Source organism: Mesoplodon bidens (genome assembly GCF_964165515.1).
Source record: "Mesoplodon bidens genome assembly, chromosome: 8".
Classification (NCBI taxonomy): domain Eukaryota; kingdom Metazoa; phylum Chordata; class Mammalia; order Artiodactyla; family Ziphiidae; genus Mesoplodon; species Mesoplodon bidens.
In genome coordinates this window covers 23,589,069-23,611,405 of record NC_138165.1, presented here as the reverse complement: position 1 = coordinate 23,611,405, position 22,337 = coordinate 23,589,069, and the positions used below count along the sequence as shown (strand labels likewise).

Genomic DNA, 22,337 nt, shown 5'->3' with positions numbered 1-22,337 from the left:
CTTGAATTAGAAGGCAGTACAACAGTAATAAGAAGTAAGACTTCTGAAGTCATTTGCCTGCATTCAAACCCCAGATTTTCCACTTACCAAGCTGCTTGCTCCCTATACCTGTTTTCTCATCTATAATCCAGAGGAAAAAATCCTCACAGGATTCTTGCCAAAGAACCAAAAAAATAATACTCATACAACAGTTGGCAGGTTGACTGGCACATAGTTAGAATGCAAATGTTTACTATCATTAAGTAATGTTAATGGGATGGAGAAATGAGAATATAACTGAAAGATGTTTAGGATACAGGAATTGACAGTTAAGGTACAGGAAAAAGGGTAAAGGAATGAGTGAACAGATTCTAGTTTCTGGCTTGAGTAGTGGCACTATTTGATGAGATGAGAAACACAGAAAGTCTGAAGTGTTCATTTTTTAATAAATTGATTGAGAAAGACATTCCAACAGGCACGTGAATATATCGCTCTAAAGTGAAGGAAACAGATCAAGGGTGAAGATCTGAGAATGGGAGAGACAGATGGTAATTAAATCCACTGGGGCTGACCAGAACCTCTAGAGAGAGAATACATAGAGTGAAGAAATGCTGACAAGGTATAAAGTATGAAACACCAACATTTAAAGGATGGGCAGGGGAAGAGAAACCTGCAAAGGACACTGAGAGAAAGGGGCCAGAGGAATAAGAACAATAGTGTGAGAAGTCAAAAGCCAAAAGAAAAAAAGTGTTTCAAACTAAAGGAAGTACTCAACAGCGTCAATACTGCCAAGCAGTGGAATAAGTTAAGGACAGAGTTTTCACTGGATTTAGCAACAAAGTTATTTATTCACATAATAAATGTGTCAAACATTGTGCTAGGCCCTGGAGAAACAGAGGTAAATAAGACAAGAGCCCTGCACACACAGACTCTAAGTCTTGAAGAGACACAGTAAACTAGTAAACAGATAAAATACTTACACATTATGATAATAAAGTAACATGACAGAGTAAAAGGCAGAGGCCAGCTTTAGATGCAGAGCTTGGGAGGGCATCTCTCTGAAGAAAGAACATTTAAGCTGAGACCTAAGATGGGAAAGGGTTTAGCTTGGTCAGAGAACTGAAAGAGGCCCTGAGACTGCAGCATAATGGTGGAAGAGCCAAGGAGAGAGAAGCCAGGTCATGACTGTAGATTATGCTGAGGGTATAGTGGGAAAAATTTAGATGATGACCTGTTGAGTATTAGTAAGTAGGGAAGTTAAGATCACTCTAACTAACGGCACTTATTAGTTTTCTTTTCCTCATTTAACTGGTCTTAATAATCAGAAATAGGAAATTTTACCACTATTTCAACCATTAGCTGTTTATTACAATGTCAGGATAAACTTTTCTATTTTAAAGGGTACTATATGATTACAGTATGTTACCCATTGCATTAATTTACCTTTTAACATTCTTCCATAGATACTTCTCATAATATCTGCTTAATTCTATCATTAAATTATATTTCTCTGAGGTACTCCTCATTTTCCAGTAATGTACATCAGAATTTGAATGTTTTATAACAAGAAGACTCAGCAAGGTGTTACTAAAGTGTTATGGGCCAATAACACACAAAAAATCAGATGGGCTTCATCAAAAAAAAAAAAAAAGAGAGAGTGTCTATATTCTGTAGTATTATATTCCACAGTTTCAGGTCCCTATTTCCTTAACCTATGCACTTATATACATGTATATGATAAAGAAGAGGTGATGCAGAAAACTTTGGCTTGATTTTGAACAGCTGAATTATATGTGCATATTGTTTTTTCATTTCCTTATCTGCAAGAGGAAGAACTTATCAATAGTATAAAATGCTACCATTTACTTAATATCTATTAATTATCAGGCAGTGAGCTAGGCACACTACATAAATTATTTTTAATTGTCCCCATACCTGAAAAAGTAGGTATTATTCTTCCAATTTTATAGATGAAAAAACAGTCTCAGAGAAATCAGCTGACTTGCCCAAGACTGAAGAGCTGGAATTTAAGCCCAGTCCTGTAATCTTGAAAACTCTGGTCACTATACCATGATGCCTAAGACTATTAACAGATTTAGGTTCCTTAAAAATACCTATCAGATATAAGATATTAAATCATAAAGATGAATTTTTAAACGATAACAAATGGCATTTTATTAAATTTTTAACAAACTGTGTACAACTTAGAAATACTTGCCATATACACCATTCCTATATATTCCTCCCTTTGGCATAACTTGATTTCAATTTTTTTTAGTAATAGAGAAGAGAGATAAAAGGAAGAAAGAGGGGTTTCCCTGGTGGCGCAGTGGTTGAGAGTCCACCTGCCGATGCAGGGGACACGGGTTCATGCCCCAGTCCGGGAGGATCCCACATGCCGCGGAGCAGCTGGGCCTGTGAGCCATGGCCGGTGGGCCTGCATGGCCGGAGCCTGTGCTCCGCAACGGGAGAGGCCACAACAGTGAGAGGCCCGCGCACTGCAAAAAAAAAAAAAAAAAAAAAAAAGGAAGAAAGAAAAGATAACAACACTGTACTTAAAGTACAAGTATTACTATTCTGGGTCAAAAAAATTTCCCAGTTAATCCTTAATACACATATTAAATCCAATGAACTACTATAATTAACTGCCTATTCTCACAAAACTATGTCTCTCAAAATTAAAAACTACAAATGGCCTAAGGATTTCATGAATCAGAAAAATCTAACCTCTGATTAGAACCTCTAAATGTCACTATTTCTCTGAATTTGAAAGGCAACAAGTCTGAATAAAAAGATCATAATTTGCTCTTAGCAGAATCTATTGATTTATTGAATTGTGAGCTTTTCCTCCTAAGACTTTTCAGGTAGCCATGTCAGCCACCAAGATACTGTCTGAAGAAGTCTAGGTATTTAACAAAAAGAAATTGCTGCCAGGTCATCTTTATTTTCCTTAACAAAATACACAATAGAGCACAAAATTCACTTATAATATCATCATTATTTTACAAATATAAATAATGCTCAAAATTCAAGTACAGTCAAGTGCAGAGATAGTTCCTATATGTTAATATGTAAACATAAGCTAATTATATATATCAGGTACCTCTGGCCCAGGTGCAAAAAAAGAGACGTCAAAAGTAACACTGCACTTGACTGTTCGACTGCATTCTTACTGAGAATTCATACCAATGCCTATATTGTTACTGTAATAACTTTCATACCTCTTAATATAAATGCCTAAATAGACATTTTACCCCCTGGAAAATATTTCAAGAGTTAAAATTCTATCCATTTTAATGATGTAGTATTAAAAATCCTAATCGAGTTTCATTCCTTAAGACAAACGCTATTAGAACTTATTCCTAACCAAAGTTCTTCCTATGTCAAAACGGATAGTATTTACAGATCACAAATAAAAAACAAAACTGCTATCATATTTGTTTACATTTAGAATGGAAAAAAATACCTAAAAGCTGTCTAAACAGTGTGGGTTTTATACATTAAAAAGGATTTTACTTTACTGATATCACTTGCTTTTAATTTTAATAGCCAGTAGACCTAACTTTGACATATTGAAATAGCTAGGCAATCTGAAATTCAGATGACATCAAGCATGTCTTTAGAGGGGAAAAAGAAGAAGAAAGCACCACCTAAGAAAGCAATAACTGACATCAACAAGACTACAAATATCCAGTTGAAGGCACGTGGAAGCATTTACTACATTGTCGAAGATTCTCCACTTAGTTCAGGATTAGGAATAGCATCAGCTCTGGGAACTGTTGATTTGGCTTTATTCATTGAGGTTTCCTCATTCTCGGTCTCTTCTTGCTTCTCCACTGGTTTCTCTGTGCCAGATGCTTGTTCAAACACTGGGTCTGTCTCCTCTGTATCCGGTATTTTGTCATCTGTCTGCTCTGTACTGTTATCTAGAACATCTTGTTCTTCTAAAGATTCTGAAAAGATAAAGAGTCAAGACTTTAGGTATACCCAAATGTTAAAACTACTAAATAAGATAAGCACATGCAAACATGGACTAAGAAACAGTAGAATGGTCTAACATTAACCTTAAAATCTTAAAAAACATGTACTTAACTCCCTACAGCATACCATATATGAATTGGTATGAATGAAGGAAAAAAAAATTGGGGGTAAAAAACCCATAAACATACTTTTACCTAAAGACCCATAGTTCATGAAATATATGAACTTTCATAATATTTAAGAACTTCAAGATGGATTTGAAAGTTGAATGTCCAAATATATCAAAGTCCCAACAGAATTATGTGCTATAAGACAACAGCCCAGCAAAAACAGCAAATATATTAACTCCCAGATTATGTTCCCTGAAGGAACTGGTCTCCCTTGCGTCCAGGCAACGCTGTGACCAATGTGTAAATGTGTACCTTTGTGTGTGTGTATGTGGTGTGATTTCCCACACTGATTTACATCTCTATTATCCATGACTGGGGAGGTCTGGATCCACCTTTTCCAAAGGCATGACAAATCTTTCCTCATCCCTCTGCAAGACAAGTCCTCAGGATTTAAACCTCTGGGTCAGAATATGCTACATACCTTGAATGCTAGGGAGAGAAAGGGAAGGGTCTTTTGCCCCTGTCTCCACAGCAGAGGCCAAGTAAGGGTCTTGGTTCCTACCCGAAAACTTACTCCCTTCAAACTCTCTTTTGAGTTTCATTAAATTCAAATCTCTTAATAATAATTTAATAATAACAATAATAACTACTTTAATTCTTTAAAGCTTATAGAAAGGGATAGGAAAGGGAATGACAGGAGCAGAAAGCTTTGAGCCACCCAATTTCCAAATCAAAAATAAAAACCTAACTTTGAGGTGTTTGTTTGTTTTGTTTTTGTAATAAACAGCAACTAATATTATTGTTACAAGAAATATGGTTAAACTACATTGGCTAAGCAAATAAGCCGATTTTCATACCATCACAGAAGATCCCTTGCAATAAACTATAAATGTTAATGATTCAAAAAATCTGGAGGAAAGGTCAGTCTACACTAGTAAAAAGTTCTAGTTTTGTTCCTTATATAGTACAGGCCAGAATTTTGCTAAATAAAATTAATTAATAGTTCTGCAAAGAAATTATGTGCTATATGCACACATATTGACATGGAGGTCTTACAAATTCATGTTTTTATCATATCAGTTTTAATAAATACAAATTATCTATATATCACACACTCTATGCCAAGAGTCGAAAAATATTTTAAAAATTATATTTAAAAAAGATATCTTAGACCCGTTTACAGAATTAATTACGATCTCTTTCTCTCTTTTTATATATAGAACAAAAGGCCAAAATTGCATAGTTAGGGACATCCAAGTTAATGAGGTTTTACTGTATGAAAATTTCACATGCTCACAAAAAGTAGTGAGGAATGTTCACATGTTACAAAAATGCTAGTTTTATCTTAAAAGGAACTTAAAATGGCACTGCTGCACCACTTGGAATCTTACAAAAATCCAAAGCAGAAAAGCAGTAGGTCATTTGAGTTGTGTTACTTGAATGTTCCAGTGCTCAAAGAAAAAGCAGAAAGTGAAATGAAACTCTATGGACATGTACAGATCATTTCTGCTATAAGGGCAAGCAAGCTCTTCAGTGGAAAATTTCAGGAGTCACTAACCATTTGTAATTCTACCTTCACATATTTATCCAGAGTAGAATTTTAAGAGTCATGGCTTTCCACAACTCTCTGGCCATAGAGCAAAACTTACTTGCCAAGAACTTTACAAGTGGTTATAATTTAGTAAGCCCTCCAATAAAGTCACATGAAATGAAAAAAAAAAAAGCTCAAAATTCAGGACTCATCAATAAACGTGCTTAGGTGAACACAGGCCCACATAGTTTGTGATATTCTGTTTGACAGATGGCCTCAGTACTAAACTTAAAACAGGAGAGGTATCAAAGTTCATGATTTATTGTATTAAAGCTCTGTGATGTAACTATTTTCAGAAACAGATACATCCCCAGTCAAATCCAATTTAATTTAAAAATTCTGGGATCTTAAAGAAGTAGTTAATACAAAGAGAACTATAATACTTAACTTTTTTTTTTTTGTGCATTACGCGGGCCTCTCACTGCTGTGACCTCTCCCGTTGCGGAGCACAGGCTCCAGATGCGTAGGCTCTGCGGCCATGACTCACGGGCCTAGCTGCTCTGCGGTATGTGGGATCCTCCTGGACCGGGGCACAAACCCGTGTCCCCTGCATTGGCAGGCGGACTCTCAACCACTGCGTCACCAGGGAAGCCCTAATACTTAACTTTTTAATGTCTATAGAGATGAATTCTAAGAAATACCACGTGCTATCATAATTAGAAAATAGCATTATATACAAAACTTGCTCATCAATACTGCACTGTATTTCAGAAAATATATAGAAGACTAAAAACTGGTGAAATGATGAGTAGGGCTGGAGAACAATCAAAAAGCCTAGTAATGACTACTTTTCTTCCCCCAGGTTAATTTTTAGAAAAGTAATTTTAATAGCAGTTAACACTACAAAAATTTGGTATGTGTCATAGTGTCTATAATGCAGATATCAGCTAGTCTAAACGACATAGATATTCAGTGTCTGGATGCCAATGCCACTTTGTGAGAGGTCATCCCAATAAGCTTGAAGTAAACTAGGTGTGCAAGATTAACAGAGAATTAATTACATATCAGTTTAATAACTAAACCACAGAGCTTTATAACAAGTTTATTAAATATATTTCAAAAGTACTTACTTTATTTCTGTGGGGGGGTATCATTTGCCTATTCTAATAAAAACAGTGAATTTTTTCTGTGAAGTTTAAAATAGCTTGGTGGTATAAAATACATTACAGTATATGTCAATATTTGGGCATAAAATACCAAAAGAGAAACCAGCTTTCATGTTCACACTAATAAAACAGGCCTACTCTTCCTGTGCAGCACCAGTTTAAGACTAAGATTGATGCAAGTTACATGAATGACCTAATTCAATCTGTAAGAAAATTTTAAAATTTGATATCTGTAATGCCAAGAAAACAATAGATCACAATGTGATAAAACAAAAATTACCCAAGGGATTTGCTCCTTACCTGACTCCTACCCCTGCCCAATTCCCACCCCAATATCCTTGAGAGAGAAGCTTTTTCCACAAAATTGTAACAACTGGCTTCCACTTGTCTGGGCAAAGCTTCAGTTCAGCGAGACAAGAGCTCAAACTCGTAAAACTGAGTCTAACTGTACAGTGAATACCACTGCCTCACCTGTAAACCACACACATGCAAAAACATCTAAGAAGATCACCTTACCTTTAGGTTTTTATTCTAGCTCTTAAAAGGATAACTTTCTAAGAAGATTAAAGAATAGTCTAGCAAAACAATTTCATATATCTCCAAAAGAAACACATAACTTCCACAGCAAAATACATGATTCTGTTTAGATTATACCTTCCAAAACCCCTCATATTTTAGTGATTTAGATTCTTACTTCTTATTCCTTTTTACAATAACTTAAAAATTTTTTTTTGCCTTGCTAACACATCAGTACCTGATATATGCATAGACTATAAAACTTACCCAACGGAAATCTGTTAAATTAAGATGGACAATTTGTCTTTGAACTCACAGATTTTAAACAAACAGTTTTTGCAAGATTTTTCTGCCTTAAGAAAAATGGCCAACTTATATTTAAGGATCAAAGACATGAATTTCATCCCAAAACTCAACTCAATGGTTCAACAAACAAAATTCAAATAAATGATAACCACTTATGAGAAAACAGCTTATCTTAAACACACAGAATGTTGTGTAATTATTTACCACTGGTGAACAAATCCATTAGATGAGACTTTAGAATGTCATTATTAAGTAATAATGTAAGACTATTAGGTGAAGGTGTTTTAGAAAAGGGAATCAAAAGGCTAAAAGATCTATATGTCTAAAACAAACATGCAAAACCATACTACAGGCAAGTTTACATCTTAAGTAAGCTATACATAGCTAAATATAAATAAAGGTATAAGTTTTTTTTTTTTTTTTTTTTTTTTTTTTTTTTTTTTTTTTTTTTTTTTTGCGGTATGCGGGCCTCTCACTGTTGTGGCCTCTCCCGTTGCGGAGCACAGGCTCCGGACGCGCAGGCCCAGCGGCCATGGCTCACGGGCCCAGCCGCTCCGCGGCATGTGGGATCCTCCCAGACCGGGGCACGAACCTGCGTCCCCTGCATCGGCAGGCGGACTCCCAACCACTGCGCCACCAGGGAAGCCCTGTATAAGTTTTTTTGATCTGATAAATACACAGAATTCAATAAAATTTATATTATCAAATAGTTCAATTTCCTAGAGCATCATAATAAGCAATACTAAAAATAGAATTTTCCCTAGTTCAACATAGGCTAATGGTAACAGTATATTGCTTAAAAGAAAGGAAGAGCAGAAATCAGATCAAGATAAATTTCACCTTATATAAATTTTAATCACTATTTTTGATAGTACTGATTAGATGTCACGAGTTTTATTATTAGCAAGTTATTGCCAGTTGAATAAAAACTATATTCTACTAAAATAATTACATATGATCTAGCCAAATATAACTGAACAATGAAAACGATATTAACATTTTTCAAACATGCTAACTCCAAATCACTTTACTAAAATACTAACAGTGTAGAACCCTTGTACTCTAATTATTACCATATCTAACAAAAAGAATGCTATGTATCAGTTATTTTGGAAAATACATTTTTAAAAAAAGCAAAACTGATAAACCCACTTTAACATAGCTTAACAGAGACTCAAATATTACCGTACTATTCATTTCACAGTAAAAGAAACCGAGGAACCAAAAACCAGTTCATTAGTTTGCCATACCATATCTAGTATGCTTTTAGATAAAATGACAATCCTAATATCTTGCTTTCTCTGATAGTCTATTACCAAAGCATCTGTATACACAGTTCTAGAAAAAATACTAGGAATTCAAATGAGCAATTAATGGGAGGAATTTCTTCTAGGTCTCCTTCTTTGATGAAAACTTTCCAAGGTTTCATATGATGTTCTAAAGAGTGGTCCAAAAATTTCAAAAGCCTTGTGCCTCATCCTAAACGCAAAATCTTCCAGTAGCAGGATCAAGACAAAACTTAATTTCAAAGTCTTGCATCATAAATTGAAAAAAAAAAAAAAGGTTTCTTCTATTAACTCTAGATTTATATAAATGGTTGTGGAATATTTTTTGAAAAAAAATTCAGATGGAAGAAAGTTACCTTTTGGTTCCATCTGTAAATTCAGTAATGCAATTTCAAGGAGCTATTTCAATACTTTAAAAAAATATAAATATTAAAACAGGAAAGTTTTTCTTTCAGACCTCAAGTTTCTATGTCAAAAGTGTAGAAATCAGCAATCTAAGCCGTTAATCACATTGGCTGTCAGCAGAGAGAGTAGCTGATTGAGATGATATGCTCCTTACTTCATAGTTCAATTTAATCATAAAGGTATGCTACCAGCATTCAAATGAATGCAGCTTCATCCGTTCATCAGAAATACTTCCTATCGTTTACTAATAGAATCCAGCTTGGAATTGGTAACTGTATATCAACAGTGTTGACACAGGTGTCTTCAAAAAAATTTTCAGTCTTCTGGAAAGCCAAAGAAGTAAAAAGGTGCTCATAATAGCCATTTTGCTGAATCCAAACAGAAGAATGAAGAAGTTACTACTCTACAGACTATCTTAACCAAATGGAATCGCTTCAGTTTCTAGCACTGTGGAACTATCAGACCCTGCCTCAGTGTCTTCACCTATTAACGTTACCTTATTAGGGTTGACTTTGAGCCAGTTAGACTTCATTCCAGAGATTTCTGACAGAAAATGAGACATCTGGGGTATTGCTCCTCCTAGATTAGATGAGAAGGAAAGGTATAGCTGGGTGTTGTTTTGCTAACTGTGCAGCTTGACCTTAGCAGAAGATATAAAGTATGGGACTCATTATCAAGATATCTATTTTGTTGGCTGTTTTTTCTTTTCTTTTGTCCCAACTATTGGCTTTCAAATATTCACTTTAGCTTTCATAAGCAAGGGTACTCATGGAAAGTACTCCAATTTTTCCTCTAGGCATCTTCAGTACGGAATTCTTTAATTTTCAGTTCCAAGAGGCTTGCAATGGCAAAGCAGATGATTTGCATGTGACAGCATGCAGCTCAGAGCATGACTTAAGCAAAAGAAAAAATCTGATATTGTGTTTGGAGTCGATGTTGCAGACTTGGAGAAGACGAATGCACCGATTCAGTGTTGAAAGTACAGAGGCCTCTTGTCATGCCTATCTGTATTCAAATTCATTTTGATATTTGTTAGTAAGCCAAAAGCCAAGCCCAAGTCAACACAAATATTTTAGGTTCATTCTTCGAAGTTAAAAAAAAAAAAAAAAGATACTCAAAGTTTCATACTAAACTTTAGATACGTGAAGATTTACTGCCTCATATATTATTCTCAGTTTAAGCACTTTTTCTACTACTCAGTGATTTTATAAAGAAATCAAATATATGTAGCTGATAATTTCAAGAAGTTAAAAAGATGCATACTGACTACTACTTAAACTATGTGAACTAAACTTCCCATATGGATTTTTTTTCTGTACCAGGTAAAGCACCAAAATATCAGGGCCTTTGTCATCATTTTAGCAATCTTCATAATTCAGAGCTGCTTAACAAGCAGCTCCTCACCCAATATTAATAACAAGAAATAGCTGGCAATTAATAGTCAGATCTTCCATCTCATCTTTTCCATTTTTTCATGAAACTTCCTCAAGAATTCCTAAAACAGAATTAAAAGTTCTAAAACTCAATGAATCCTGATAACTTCAGTTTCTCTAAAATAAGGTTGTTTTACAACAAAGGCATTCATCAGCAGTGTTAAATCTTGTGGACCTCAATAAATTGTTTGTTTCAAAGGAACACCAGTCCTGGGCCTCCCTGGTGGCGCAGTGGTTGAGAGTCCGCCTGCCGATGCAGGGGATACGGGTTCGTGCCCCGGTCCGGGAGGATCCCATATGCCGCGGAGTGGCTGGGCCCGTGAGCCATGGCCGCTGAGCCTGCGCATCCGGAGCCTGTGCTCCGCAACGGGAGAGGCCACAACAGTGAGAGGCCCGCATACCGCAAAAAAACCAAAAACAAACAAACAAACAAAGGAACACCAGTCCTATCAACATAGCCTTCCAAAAACTGTAAGGCTGACTTTCCAACTCCAAGGTTTCCGGCTTTCGAGTAACTTCTATTCATTGAAATGGTAGGCACAAACCTATTTTTATCAATGTTAATTACAAAGCTTATAAGAAATTTACCCTTATGAGTAGTAGTTTCATAATTCTCATACTGCTTCATTTAAATAAATTGAAAAATAATTTCATGAAAACATTACTAGCTAAATCTCCCAACAGTTATTAAAAGAGGTAACTCCAGGGGCTTCCCTGGTGGCGCAGTGGTTGGGGGTCCGCCTGCCGATGCAGGGGACACGGGTTCGTTCCCCGGTCCGGGAGGATCCCACGTGCCGTGGAGCGTCTGCACCCATGAGCCATGGCCGCTGGGCCTGCGCGTCCGGAGCCTGTGCTCCGAGGCGGGAGAGGCCACGGCGGTGAGAGGCCCGCGTACAACAACAAAAAAAAAAAAAAAAAAAAAGAGGTAACTCCATAAATAATATTTACCTAACTATTTCTAGATGCTGCTTAACACAGTATAACCTGTATTTTAAAACTGAAACACATCAGGGGCTTCCCTGGTGGTGCACTGGTTGAGAGTCTGCCTGCCGATGCAGGGGACACGGGTTCATGCCCCGGTCCTGGAAGATCCCACATGCCGTGGAGCGGCTAGGCCCGTGAGCCATGGCCGCTAAGCCTGCGCATCTGGAGCCTGTGTTCCACAACGGGAGAGGCCACAACAGTGAGAGGCCCACATACCGCCAAAAAAAAAAAAAAAAAAAAAACTGAAACACATCATACCAGTTGCACAGGAGGCCACAGTATCAGAACAACAGCTGATATACGCATGCTGCAAAATCTGATCCATTCTTGTCTAAAACATTATTAAGAGACAAAACTTTAAAATTAACATATTCATACCTTCACTGATCTGGTTCTCTGATGAAATCACACTTCCTGAGGGCAAGGAACCAACTGTGCTTGAGCCTTCCAAAGTCTGCCCCTTCTCAAAACTAAACTCTGGAAGTCTTGGAGCCTGGGGTCTGGTTTTTCTTGCAGGATTCAAGAAAAAACAGTAGGCACAACGAAAAGCTGCAGAGAATTAAAAAAAAACAAAACAAAAATCATAAAACCAAAGAAATTTTAAGGACTAATCAAGTAACTCTCAAGATTACTTTTACAAGCAGTCAAAGAAACCTTCAAAAGTTACTTAGCCCTTGTGAAATTACTCGTGATTTTAATAATATTATGGCAGGTGTTCTACCCAAAGTTTATTTTAAAGCATACTCTAATTATTATTAAAATTATAATATCAATTTAAAGCAGAAAAGATAAGCTACATAGCAGGTTAACTAATAGCAAAACAATATTAATAATGATCTAAATGTGTTACAGAAATTACATTTCTAGTCACCGGAATCATTAGGTATCTTAAAATCCAGAATTTTGCTCACTTGACCCAAAAAATGTAGTATGTCATATTTGAGAAGCATAATTAATTTAGTTCAATATTTTTAAGTACTAGTAGCTGCACATAAAAATATTATGAGGAGCTTTAAAAAAATGCTGATTCCTGGACCCCACCCCAGATCAATTAAAGCAGATTATTTGTAGGTGGGACCTGGGCATCACAATTTTTAAAAGCTCTTCATGCGATTCTGATGCACAGTGAAGTTTAAGAACAACTGGCCTAGGGACTTCCCTGGCGGTCCAGTAGTTAAGACTCCATGCTTCCAATGCAGGGGAAGTGGGTTCGATCCCTGGTCGGGGAACTAAGATCTCACATGCCATACCGCATGGCAAAAAAAAAAAAAAAAAAAAAGAACAACTGTATACTGTACGAAGAAAAAAACCTGAGTTGTCTTTCCTACTTTGCTCTGTGTTCTACAATATGCCTGAACAACATATAAAGAGTAGTACCTAAAATAAAATGGCATTACATGGGAATTGGCATAGAATGAAATATTTAAAACATTTAAACCTAACTGCCAAATAATTCTTACCAATGTATTCAAATTCTTCTTTCAAAGCCATGCCATTGTGAGAAAAACACTGCTGACATATAAGGGCATACCTACACCAAAAGGAAAAATGAATAGACCAGTTACAAATGCAGATAAAACCCATGGGAGAGGCTACTTCAGTCATCACAGCTAAAGTACACAGTACATAGCATTTAATATAGCTAAACATGTCATAGTAGATTAGATATTACTTATAAAACAATAAACAATACTCTTTAAACATGCTAACAGTCAAAATTTCAACTATTTTAAAATATAATTTATACATCAAATTAAAAATAAACTAAGAAACACTCAAATGAAAATACTCTTACTAAGTAAGCAGAAACATATCTGATAACAGAACACTTAAATTTTAATGTTTTCTAACATATATTCCTGGGGATGACAGACCCCAAATCTGTGGTCAGATAAGACTGGAAAAGATGAAACCTCTTAGAGATTCACAGTATTATTAAAACCTCTGAGATGTCTTGTAGTAAAGAAATGAATTTAATTTTGTTTAGTCCAGTCCAAAGGTTAATTTCTGTACATCATGATTCCTGTATCTATCCCAGTTACACTTAAACATCTTCTGCATTTTCTACTTATGTAATCTTTCTGTTCTCTGCATATGTACTTAACAAATACTTGGCCCTATCAAACAACATACTCTGTTTTGAATAACATATAATTTTTTACATTAACATTAAATTCTAGTCCCTTTATTAAAACGATAATATTAACCAATAACCTTGTCAAATATCTACTCTAAGAATATCCTAAGAATTACTTAAAAGTCTATACTATAATAATTGCTCTGCTCACATCATACCTATAATCCTAGAGTTATTACAAGGATCAATTAAGATAATAACTGGAGAAGCATTTTGGAACTGTAAGTGCCAAATACATGAAATTGTCCTCACTGTTATTAAAATTATCACCGTCAAGTCCAGTACTCACATTTATAAAACTCCATTTCTTACAACCTACCAACTTTTCACTATTTACATGCTCTTCAAGTTCAGAAGAGTCAATGAAATGATTCAGTTTCTCTAAAAATTACCTTATAGTATGGTTATAACATAGCAGAGTTACAATAGTTTTTCTGTTATATATAATACATTTTTAAATGTTTTATCTAGCTACTTTAAGCTATTACTAAAAAATAATTGAATATGTACTCTTTTGCAGGGCTATAAAATACTCCATTATGTTCTAAAATCAGGAAACAAGAACCACAAAGTTGTAGAACATCTAGTACATGTGCACACACACATACCCTAACCAATAATCTTTTCTTCATTTTCATTTATCTACCACCCTAGTAAACATTACCTGTTCTGTGGACCATCACCAACTAAATATTCAACAATTCTATCCAGAGCACCTCGTTCTCGGGGCAGAATAGGTCTTGCTAAAGGTGGACCAGGAGGATGAAGACCTAGTAAATAAATAAATATATATATAACTTATATGTATAAAATACATTTAAACTTTAATTCAGTTGCCAAAAACTATCTATGCTTGTCAGAACTTTTAAATGATTTTAACAAAACAAAAATAATATTGTTATTAACCTCTGTATTCAAATTTTCATTGAAAATACTGTACTACAAAAAATATATTTATACATGTGCTATATTAAAACCAGGAACATAATCTATTAAGGAATAAAGCTATGTTGAGTTCTGTACAAATTAATTTTTAAAATGCTCAGACTCTTAAAAGTTTATGTAATAATAAACTAGGGGACTTCCACTTTGTACCACAATAGAATAACCAGGGTCAGATTTAATCTTCCCACCTAAAACAACTAAAATACTGTGTAAAATATGTGATGCAATGGTTTTAAAGACACTGGATATCAGGCAATGTAGGATAAAGATCCCTGAAAGACAAAAAGCAAATAAGATGAGCCTACTGCCAACTGCCAACAGCCAACTGTCCCCAACCTGTTGCCTGGAGAGAGTTTCCAGGTAGCAACTCAGGCAGGGTAAATCCAGGTGAAGTTCATCAGTCTCCTTGAGTTGAGGAGATAAAGCTGGAACTCTGGGGAGGCCAAGACAGGTTGAGTTCACTGGAAAGAGTACCAGAGAGGAGAGAATGCACAGAGCAAGAACACCAAAGATCTGCCCAGGATGCATATGAGGAAGACTACCTGAGGACAGAGAAATAACTGCCCCAGAATACTAAAGCTACCAGTGCTCACATGGGATCAAAAATATCACATGTTCCCACCAGCCAGGGTGGAAAACTTCATAACTCACAGGTCATCGGGTAAGTATTCAGAGGAGCTTTGTATAGGAATATGAAAACATCCTGTACCCAATAAGGTTAAATCTACAATGTCTGACATCAGATAAAAAATTATTAGACATGCAAATTAGCAGGAAAATACAACCCATATGAGAAAAATCAATCAAAAGTGACCCAGAAATGACAAAGATGACAGCATTAATAGACAAATATACTAAAACACTTATTATGACTATATTCCATATGCTTGAGAATCCAGAGGAAAGATTTAATATGTTAAGTAGAGACATGAAAAAAATTTAAAAGATCCAAATTGAATCTCTACAGATGAAATCTATAATATCTTGATTAAAAAATCCACAGATGAAATGAATAGCAGTTTGGACATTACAAAAAAAAATTAGTAAACTTGAAGGCAGAGCAACAGAAACCATACAAAATGAAACACAAAGTCTAAAAAGATTTTTAAATGAACAAATCATCAGTGAGCTGTGGAACAACCTCAAGCACCTAGTATACATATAACTGAAGTTCAGAAGAGGAGAGAGAGGGAAAGAAAAATATATTTGAAGAAATAATGCACAAAAATTTTCCAAATTGGATGAAAACGGTAAACAAACACACAGACCCAAGAATATCAACAAACCCTAAGCACAAGAAATATAAATAATATTGTGCCAAGGCACAGCATACTCAAACTGCTTAAAATCAGTGATAGAGGGAAAATCTTAAAAGCAGTCAGAAAAAGATACATTATATACAGAGAAACAGAAATAAGAATGACAGATTTCTCATCAGAATATAAGCAAGCCAGAAGACAGTGAAACAGTATCTTTAAAGTTCTGAAAGAAAAACTATCAAATTAGAACTCTGTATTAATGAAAACATCTTTTAAAAATGAAGGCAAAATGAAGACTTTTTTTGGACATACAAAACTGAAAGAATTCATCACTAGCAGAACTGTACTACAAGAAATGTTAAAAGAAATCCTTCAGGCAGAAGAAAAATGACATCAGACAGAAAGCTGGATCTACACAAAAGAAAGAGGAGTACCTGAAATGGTTACCATGTGGGTAAATATATAAAATTTATTATTTAAATCACTTTAAAAAATAATCAGTGGCTTAAAGAAAAAGTAATACATGATTTCCCTTCCTGTCCAAAATTTCCCATGAAAGCTTTTGTAAGCCAAAATGGCATAAAGTGAAGAAGCAATTACCTTAGGATACATCTTGCTAATGGATGCACAAAATAAATTGAGATAAAACACAGATGTTCACAGACAAAGTTCAAAGCTATGGCGGCTTGATGCTGAGATGCTGAGTGTAGTTCCCAGGGAAGGAGCTTGGCGGTGCCACTCTTGCTGCTCAGGATGTGCGCTGCCTCTATAACAGCTCACTGCAAAACAAATGCTAAACGCTATTTTTGCTTTCCACCTTTTTTTGTAAAAGTGAAAACCCTCTTCCGATTTCTTTCAGTTAGTGGAAACAGGTACTAATGTAGGTCTTTCATAAAAGCAAAGTGGTATAAAGTGAACTTTCAAAATGTGGGGATATCTGTAATTTCTTCTGGGGTTTATAATAGATATATAAGCAAAATGTATGACAACAATAGCACAAAGGCCAGAAGGAGAGAAACATAAGTACACTGTAGTTTGATTCGTAAACTATGTGAGAAGTGGTATCATATTACTTGAGATGAACTGTGACAACTTAAAGATACATACTGCAAACTCTAAAATACCTGCTAAAATAACAAAAACAAAAAAGCACTATAGCTGATAAGGCAACAAAAAAAATTAAATGGAATCATAAAGGACACTCAACCCACAAGAAGGCAGAAAACAGGAGAAAGGTAGCAGAACAGATGGGACAAATAGAAAAAAAAATAGCACAATAAAAGATTTAAACTCAAACCTAAACATACTAATCATTACATTAAATGTATGTGGCCTGAACATCCTCACTATAAGGCAAAGATCGTCAGAATGGATAAAAAAGCAAGACCCAATAGATGCTGCTCACAAAAACCCCATTTTAAATATAAAGACACAAACAGGTTAAAAGTAAATAACAGGAAAAATATATAAATACACTAACACTAATCAAAAGAAACTTGGAGCACTTGTATTAATAGCAATCAGAGTAGGTTCTGGAGCAAAGAATATAATCAGGGATAAAAAGGGTAATTTCATAATGACAAGGAGTCAATTCATCAAGAAGACATAATAATCCTAAACATATATGTGCATCATAACAGAGTTTCAAAAACTAACAGAACTACAAAAAGAAACAAAGACACAATTATAGTCAGAGATTTCAATAGCATTCTCTCAATAATTCACAGAACAAACAGACAGAAAATCATTAATGACATACAATACTATCTACTACCAACTTGACCTAATTGACATTTATAGCCATTCTACCCAACAGGAACAGAATATATATTCCTTTCAAGTGAACATAAAACATACACTAAGACAAATGATAGTATGAGATATAAATCAAGTCTCAATACATTTAAGAAGATTCAATAATACAAAGTATGTTTTCTGATAACAATAGAATTAAATTAGAAATCAGCAACAAAAGACATTAAGAAAATATCCAAATTTTTGGAGAATAAATAATAGACATATAAAAAATCCAGGCTTTAAAGAAAAATCAAAAAAGAAATTAGAAAGCATTTTTAACTGAATGAAAACAAAACAAAAAAACATGTAAAATTTATGACATGCACCTAAAGCAATACTTAGAGGAAAATTTATAACACTGAACACTATACCACTAAACACCTACAAAACAGGATAGGCCTAAAATCCATGAATTCAGCTTCCACCTTAAGAACCACAAAGGAAACAGCTAATGAAACCTGAAGTAAACAGAATAAAGGAAATAATAAAGATCAGAAAGGGAATTAATAAAAGAGAAAATACAAAAATAATAGAGAAAAGCTAGTTCTTTCAGAAGACCAACTGAATTGATAAACCTCTAGCCAGACTAATCCGGGGGAAAAAAAAAAGGAAGATACAAAATACTAACGTTAAGAATGAGACGGACTTCCCTGGTGGTGCAGTGGTTAAGAATCTGTCTGCAAATGCAGGGGCCACAGGTTCGAGCCCTGAACCAGGAAGATCCCACATGCCAAGAAGCAACTAAGCTCGTGAGCCAAAACTACTGAGCCTGCGGTCTAGAGCACATGAGCCACAACTACTGAGCCCATGCACCACAACTACTGAAGCCCAGGCACCTAAAAGCATGTGCTCCACAACAAGAAAGCCACTGCAGTGAGGAGCCTGCACACTGCAACGAAGAGCAGCCCCCACTTGCTGCAACTAGAGGAAGCTTGCATGTAGCAATGAAGACCCAATGCAGCCAAAAATAAATAAATGTATAAATAAATAAATAAATTTATAAAAAACAGAATGAGAGAAATGACATAAATAGAGATAGTAAAGATATTAAAAGAATAAGAAGGGGGGCCTCCCTGGTGGCGCAGTGGTTGAGAGTCCGCCTGCTGATGCAGGGGACGCAGGTTCGTGCCCCAGTCTGGGAGGATCCCACATGCCGCGGAGCGGCTGGGCCCGTGAGCCATGGCCGCTGAGCCTGCGCGTCCGGAGCCTGTGCTCCACAACAAGAGAGGCCACAACAGTGAGAGGCCCACGTACCGCAAAAAAAAAAAAAAAAAAAAAAAAAGAATAAGAAGGGTATATTATGAATAACTTTATGCCAATAAACTCTAAAAGTTAGATGAAATAAATTCCTCGAAAGACTACCAAACTACCACAACTCACTCAACAAGAATAACATAACTATTCAATTTGCTAAAATTTTGTTGAGAATTTTTGCATCCATGTTCATGAGGGATATTAGTCTGTAGTTTTCCCTTTAAAAAACTGAATTTTTAGTTGAAAAAAAAAACCTTCCACAAAGAAAACACCAGGCTCAGGTACTTTAACCTGTAAAATTTTAATTTATTATTAAGAAATAATACCAGACCACAGGACAGACAGCAGAAGCAAGAAGAACTACAATCCTGCAGCCTGTGGAACAAAAACCACATTCACAGCAAGACAAAATGAAAAGTCAGAGGACTATGTACCAGAGGAAGAAACAAAATAAAACCCCAGAAAAACAACTAAATGAAGTGGAGATAGGCAACCTTCCAGAAAAAGATTTCAGAATAATGATAGCGAAGATGATCCAGGACCTCGGAAAAAGAATGGAGGCAAAGACTCAGAAGATGAAAGAAATGTTTAACAAAGACCTAGAAGAACTAAAGAACAAACAAACAGAGAGGAACAATACAATAACTGAAATGAAAAATACAATGGAAGGAATCAATAGCAGAATAACTGAGGCAGAAGAACAGATAAATGACCTGGAAGACAGAATGGTGGATTTCACTGCCACGGAACAAAATAGGGACACCTGGGACAACATTAAACACACCAACATTCACATTATAGGGGTCTCAGAAGAAGAAGAGAGAGAGAAAGGATGCGAGAAAATATCTGAAGAGATTACAGCTGGAAACTTCGCTAACATGAGAAAAGAAATAGCCACCCATGTCCAGGAAGTGCAGAGAGTCCCATACAGGAAAGACCCAAGGAGAAACATGCCAATACACATAGTAATCAAATTGACAAAAACTAAAGACAAAGAAAAATTATTGAAAGCAACAAGGCAAAAATGACAAATAACATACAAGGGAACTCCCATAAGGTTAACAGCTGATTTCTCAGTGGAAACCCTACAAGCCAGAAGGCAGTGGCATGATGTATTTAAAGTGATGAAAGGGAAGAAACTACAACAAAGATTATTCTATCCGGCAAGGATCTCATTCAGATTCAACAGAGAAATCAAAAACTTTACAGACAAGCAAAAGCTAAGAGAATTCAGCACCACCAAACCAGAGCTAAAACAAATGCCAGAGGAACTGCCCTAAGTGGGAAACACAAGAGAAGAAAAGGACCTACAAAAACAAACCCAAAACAATTAAGAAAATGGTCATAGGAACATACATATCAATAATTACCTTAAATGCGAATGGATTAAATGTTCCAACCAAAAGACACAGGCTCGCTGAAGGGACACAAAAACAAGACCCGTATATATGCTGTCTACAAGAGACCCACTTCAGACCTAGGGACACATACAGACTGAAAGTGAGGGGATGGAAAAAGATATTCCATGCAAATGGAAATCAAAAGAAAGCTGGAGTAGCGATACTCATATCAGATAAAATAGACTTTAAATAAAGAATGTTACAAGAGACAAGGAAGGACACTATGAAATGATCAAGGGATCAATCCAAGAAGAAGATATAACAATTATAAGTATGTATGCACCCAACATAGGAGCACCTCAATACATAAGGCAAATGCTAACAGCTCTAAAAGAGGGAATTTACGGTAACACAATAATACTGGGGGACTTTAACACCTCACTTACACCAAAGGAAAGATCATCCAGACAGAAAATTACTAAGGAAACACAAGCTTTAAATGACACAATAGACCAGATAGATTTAATTGATATTTATAGGACATTCCATCCAAAAACAGCAGATTACACTTTCTTCTCAAATGCACATGGAACATTCTCCAGGATAGATCACATCTTGGGTCACAAATCAAGCTTTGGTAAATCTAAGAAAACTGGAATTATATCAAGCAACTTTTCTGACCACAACGCTATGAGATTAGAAATCAATTAAAGGGGAAAAAACGTAAAAAACACAAACACATGGAGGCTAAACAATACGTTACTAAATAACCAAGAGATCACTGAAGAAATCAAAGAGGAAATCAAAAAATACCTAGAGACAAATGACAATGAAAACACAATGATCCAAAACCTACGGGATGCAGCAAAAGCAGTTCTAAGAGGGAAGGTTATAGTAATACAATGCTACCTCAAGAAACAAGAAAAATCTCAAATAAACAATCTAACCTTACACCTAAAGGAACTAGAGAAAGAAGAACAAACAAAACCCACAGTTAATACAAGGAAAGAAATCATAAAGATCAGGGCAGAAATAAATGAAATAGAAACAAAGAAAACAACAGCAAAGATCAATAAAACTAAAAGCTCGTTCTTTGAGAAGATAAACAAAATTGATAAACCTTTAGCCAGACTCATCAAGAAAAAGAGGGAGAGAACTCAAATCAATAAAATTAGAAATGAAAAAGGAGAAGTTACAACAGACACTGCAGAAATACAAAACATCCTAAGAGACTACTACAAGCAACTCTGTAACAATAAAATGGACAACTTGGAAGAAATCGACAAATTGTTAGAAAGGTATGACCTTCCAAGACTGAACCAGGAAGAAATAGAAATACGAACAGACCAATCACAAGTAATGAAATTGAAACTGTGATATAAAATCTTGCAACAAACAAAAGTCCAGGACCAGATGGCTTCACAGGTGAATTCTATCAAACATTTAGAGAAGAGCTAACATGCATCCTTCTCAAACTCTTCCAAAAAATTGCAGAGGAAGGAACACTCCCAAACTCATTCTATGAGGTCACCATCACCCTGATACCACAACCAGACAAAGATGTCACAAGAAAACTACAGGCCAATATCACCGATGAACATAGATGCAAAAATCCTCAACAAAATACTAGCAAACAGAATCCAACAGCACATTAAAAGGATCATACACCATGATCAAGTGGGGTTTACCCAAGGAATGCAAGGATTCTTCAATATATGCAAATCAGTGTCATACACCATATTAACAAATTGAAGAATAAAAACCATATGATCATCACAATAGATGCAGAAAAAGCTTTTCACAAAATTCAACACCCATTTATCATAAAAGCTCTCCAGAAAGTGGGCACAGAGGGAACTTACCTCAACATAATAAAGGCCGTATATGACAAACCCACAGCAAACATCA

The 22,337-nt window shown here is 35.5% G+C and overlaps 1 protein-coding gene across 2 annotated transcripts in view; it reads right to left on the bottom strand.

Moving 5' to 3' along the window:
- Window positions 1–2,132: 2,132 nt before the first annotated feature.
- Window positions 2,133–22,337, bottom strand: part of LNPK (lunapark, ER junction formation factor) — an 84,278-nt gene continuing 64,073 nt past the window's right edge. Inside the window, exons 10-14 of one of the 2 annotated variants that reach the window (XM_081241780.1) lie at window positions 14,499–14,604; window positions 13,158–13,228; window positions 12,076–12,246; window positions 9,777–9,859; window positions 3,840–3,932 (exon numbers count right to left, since the gene is read on the bottom strand). In XM_081241780.1, coding sequence (XP_081097906.1) covers window positions 3,924–3,932; window positions 9,777–9,859; window positions 12,076–12,246; window positions 13,158–13,228; window positions 14,499–14,604 — 440 coding nt within the window. In that variant the 3' untranslated portion in view covers window positions 3,840–3,923. Of the gene's footprint in view, window positions 3,933–9,776; window positions 9,860–12,075; window positions 12,247–13,157; window positions 13,229–14,498; window positions 14,605–22,337 lie in introns of both variants that reach the window. The other variant, XM_081241779.1, reaches the window with a different exon arrangement.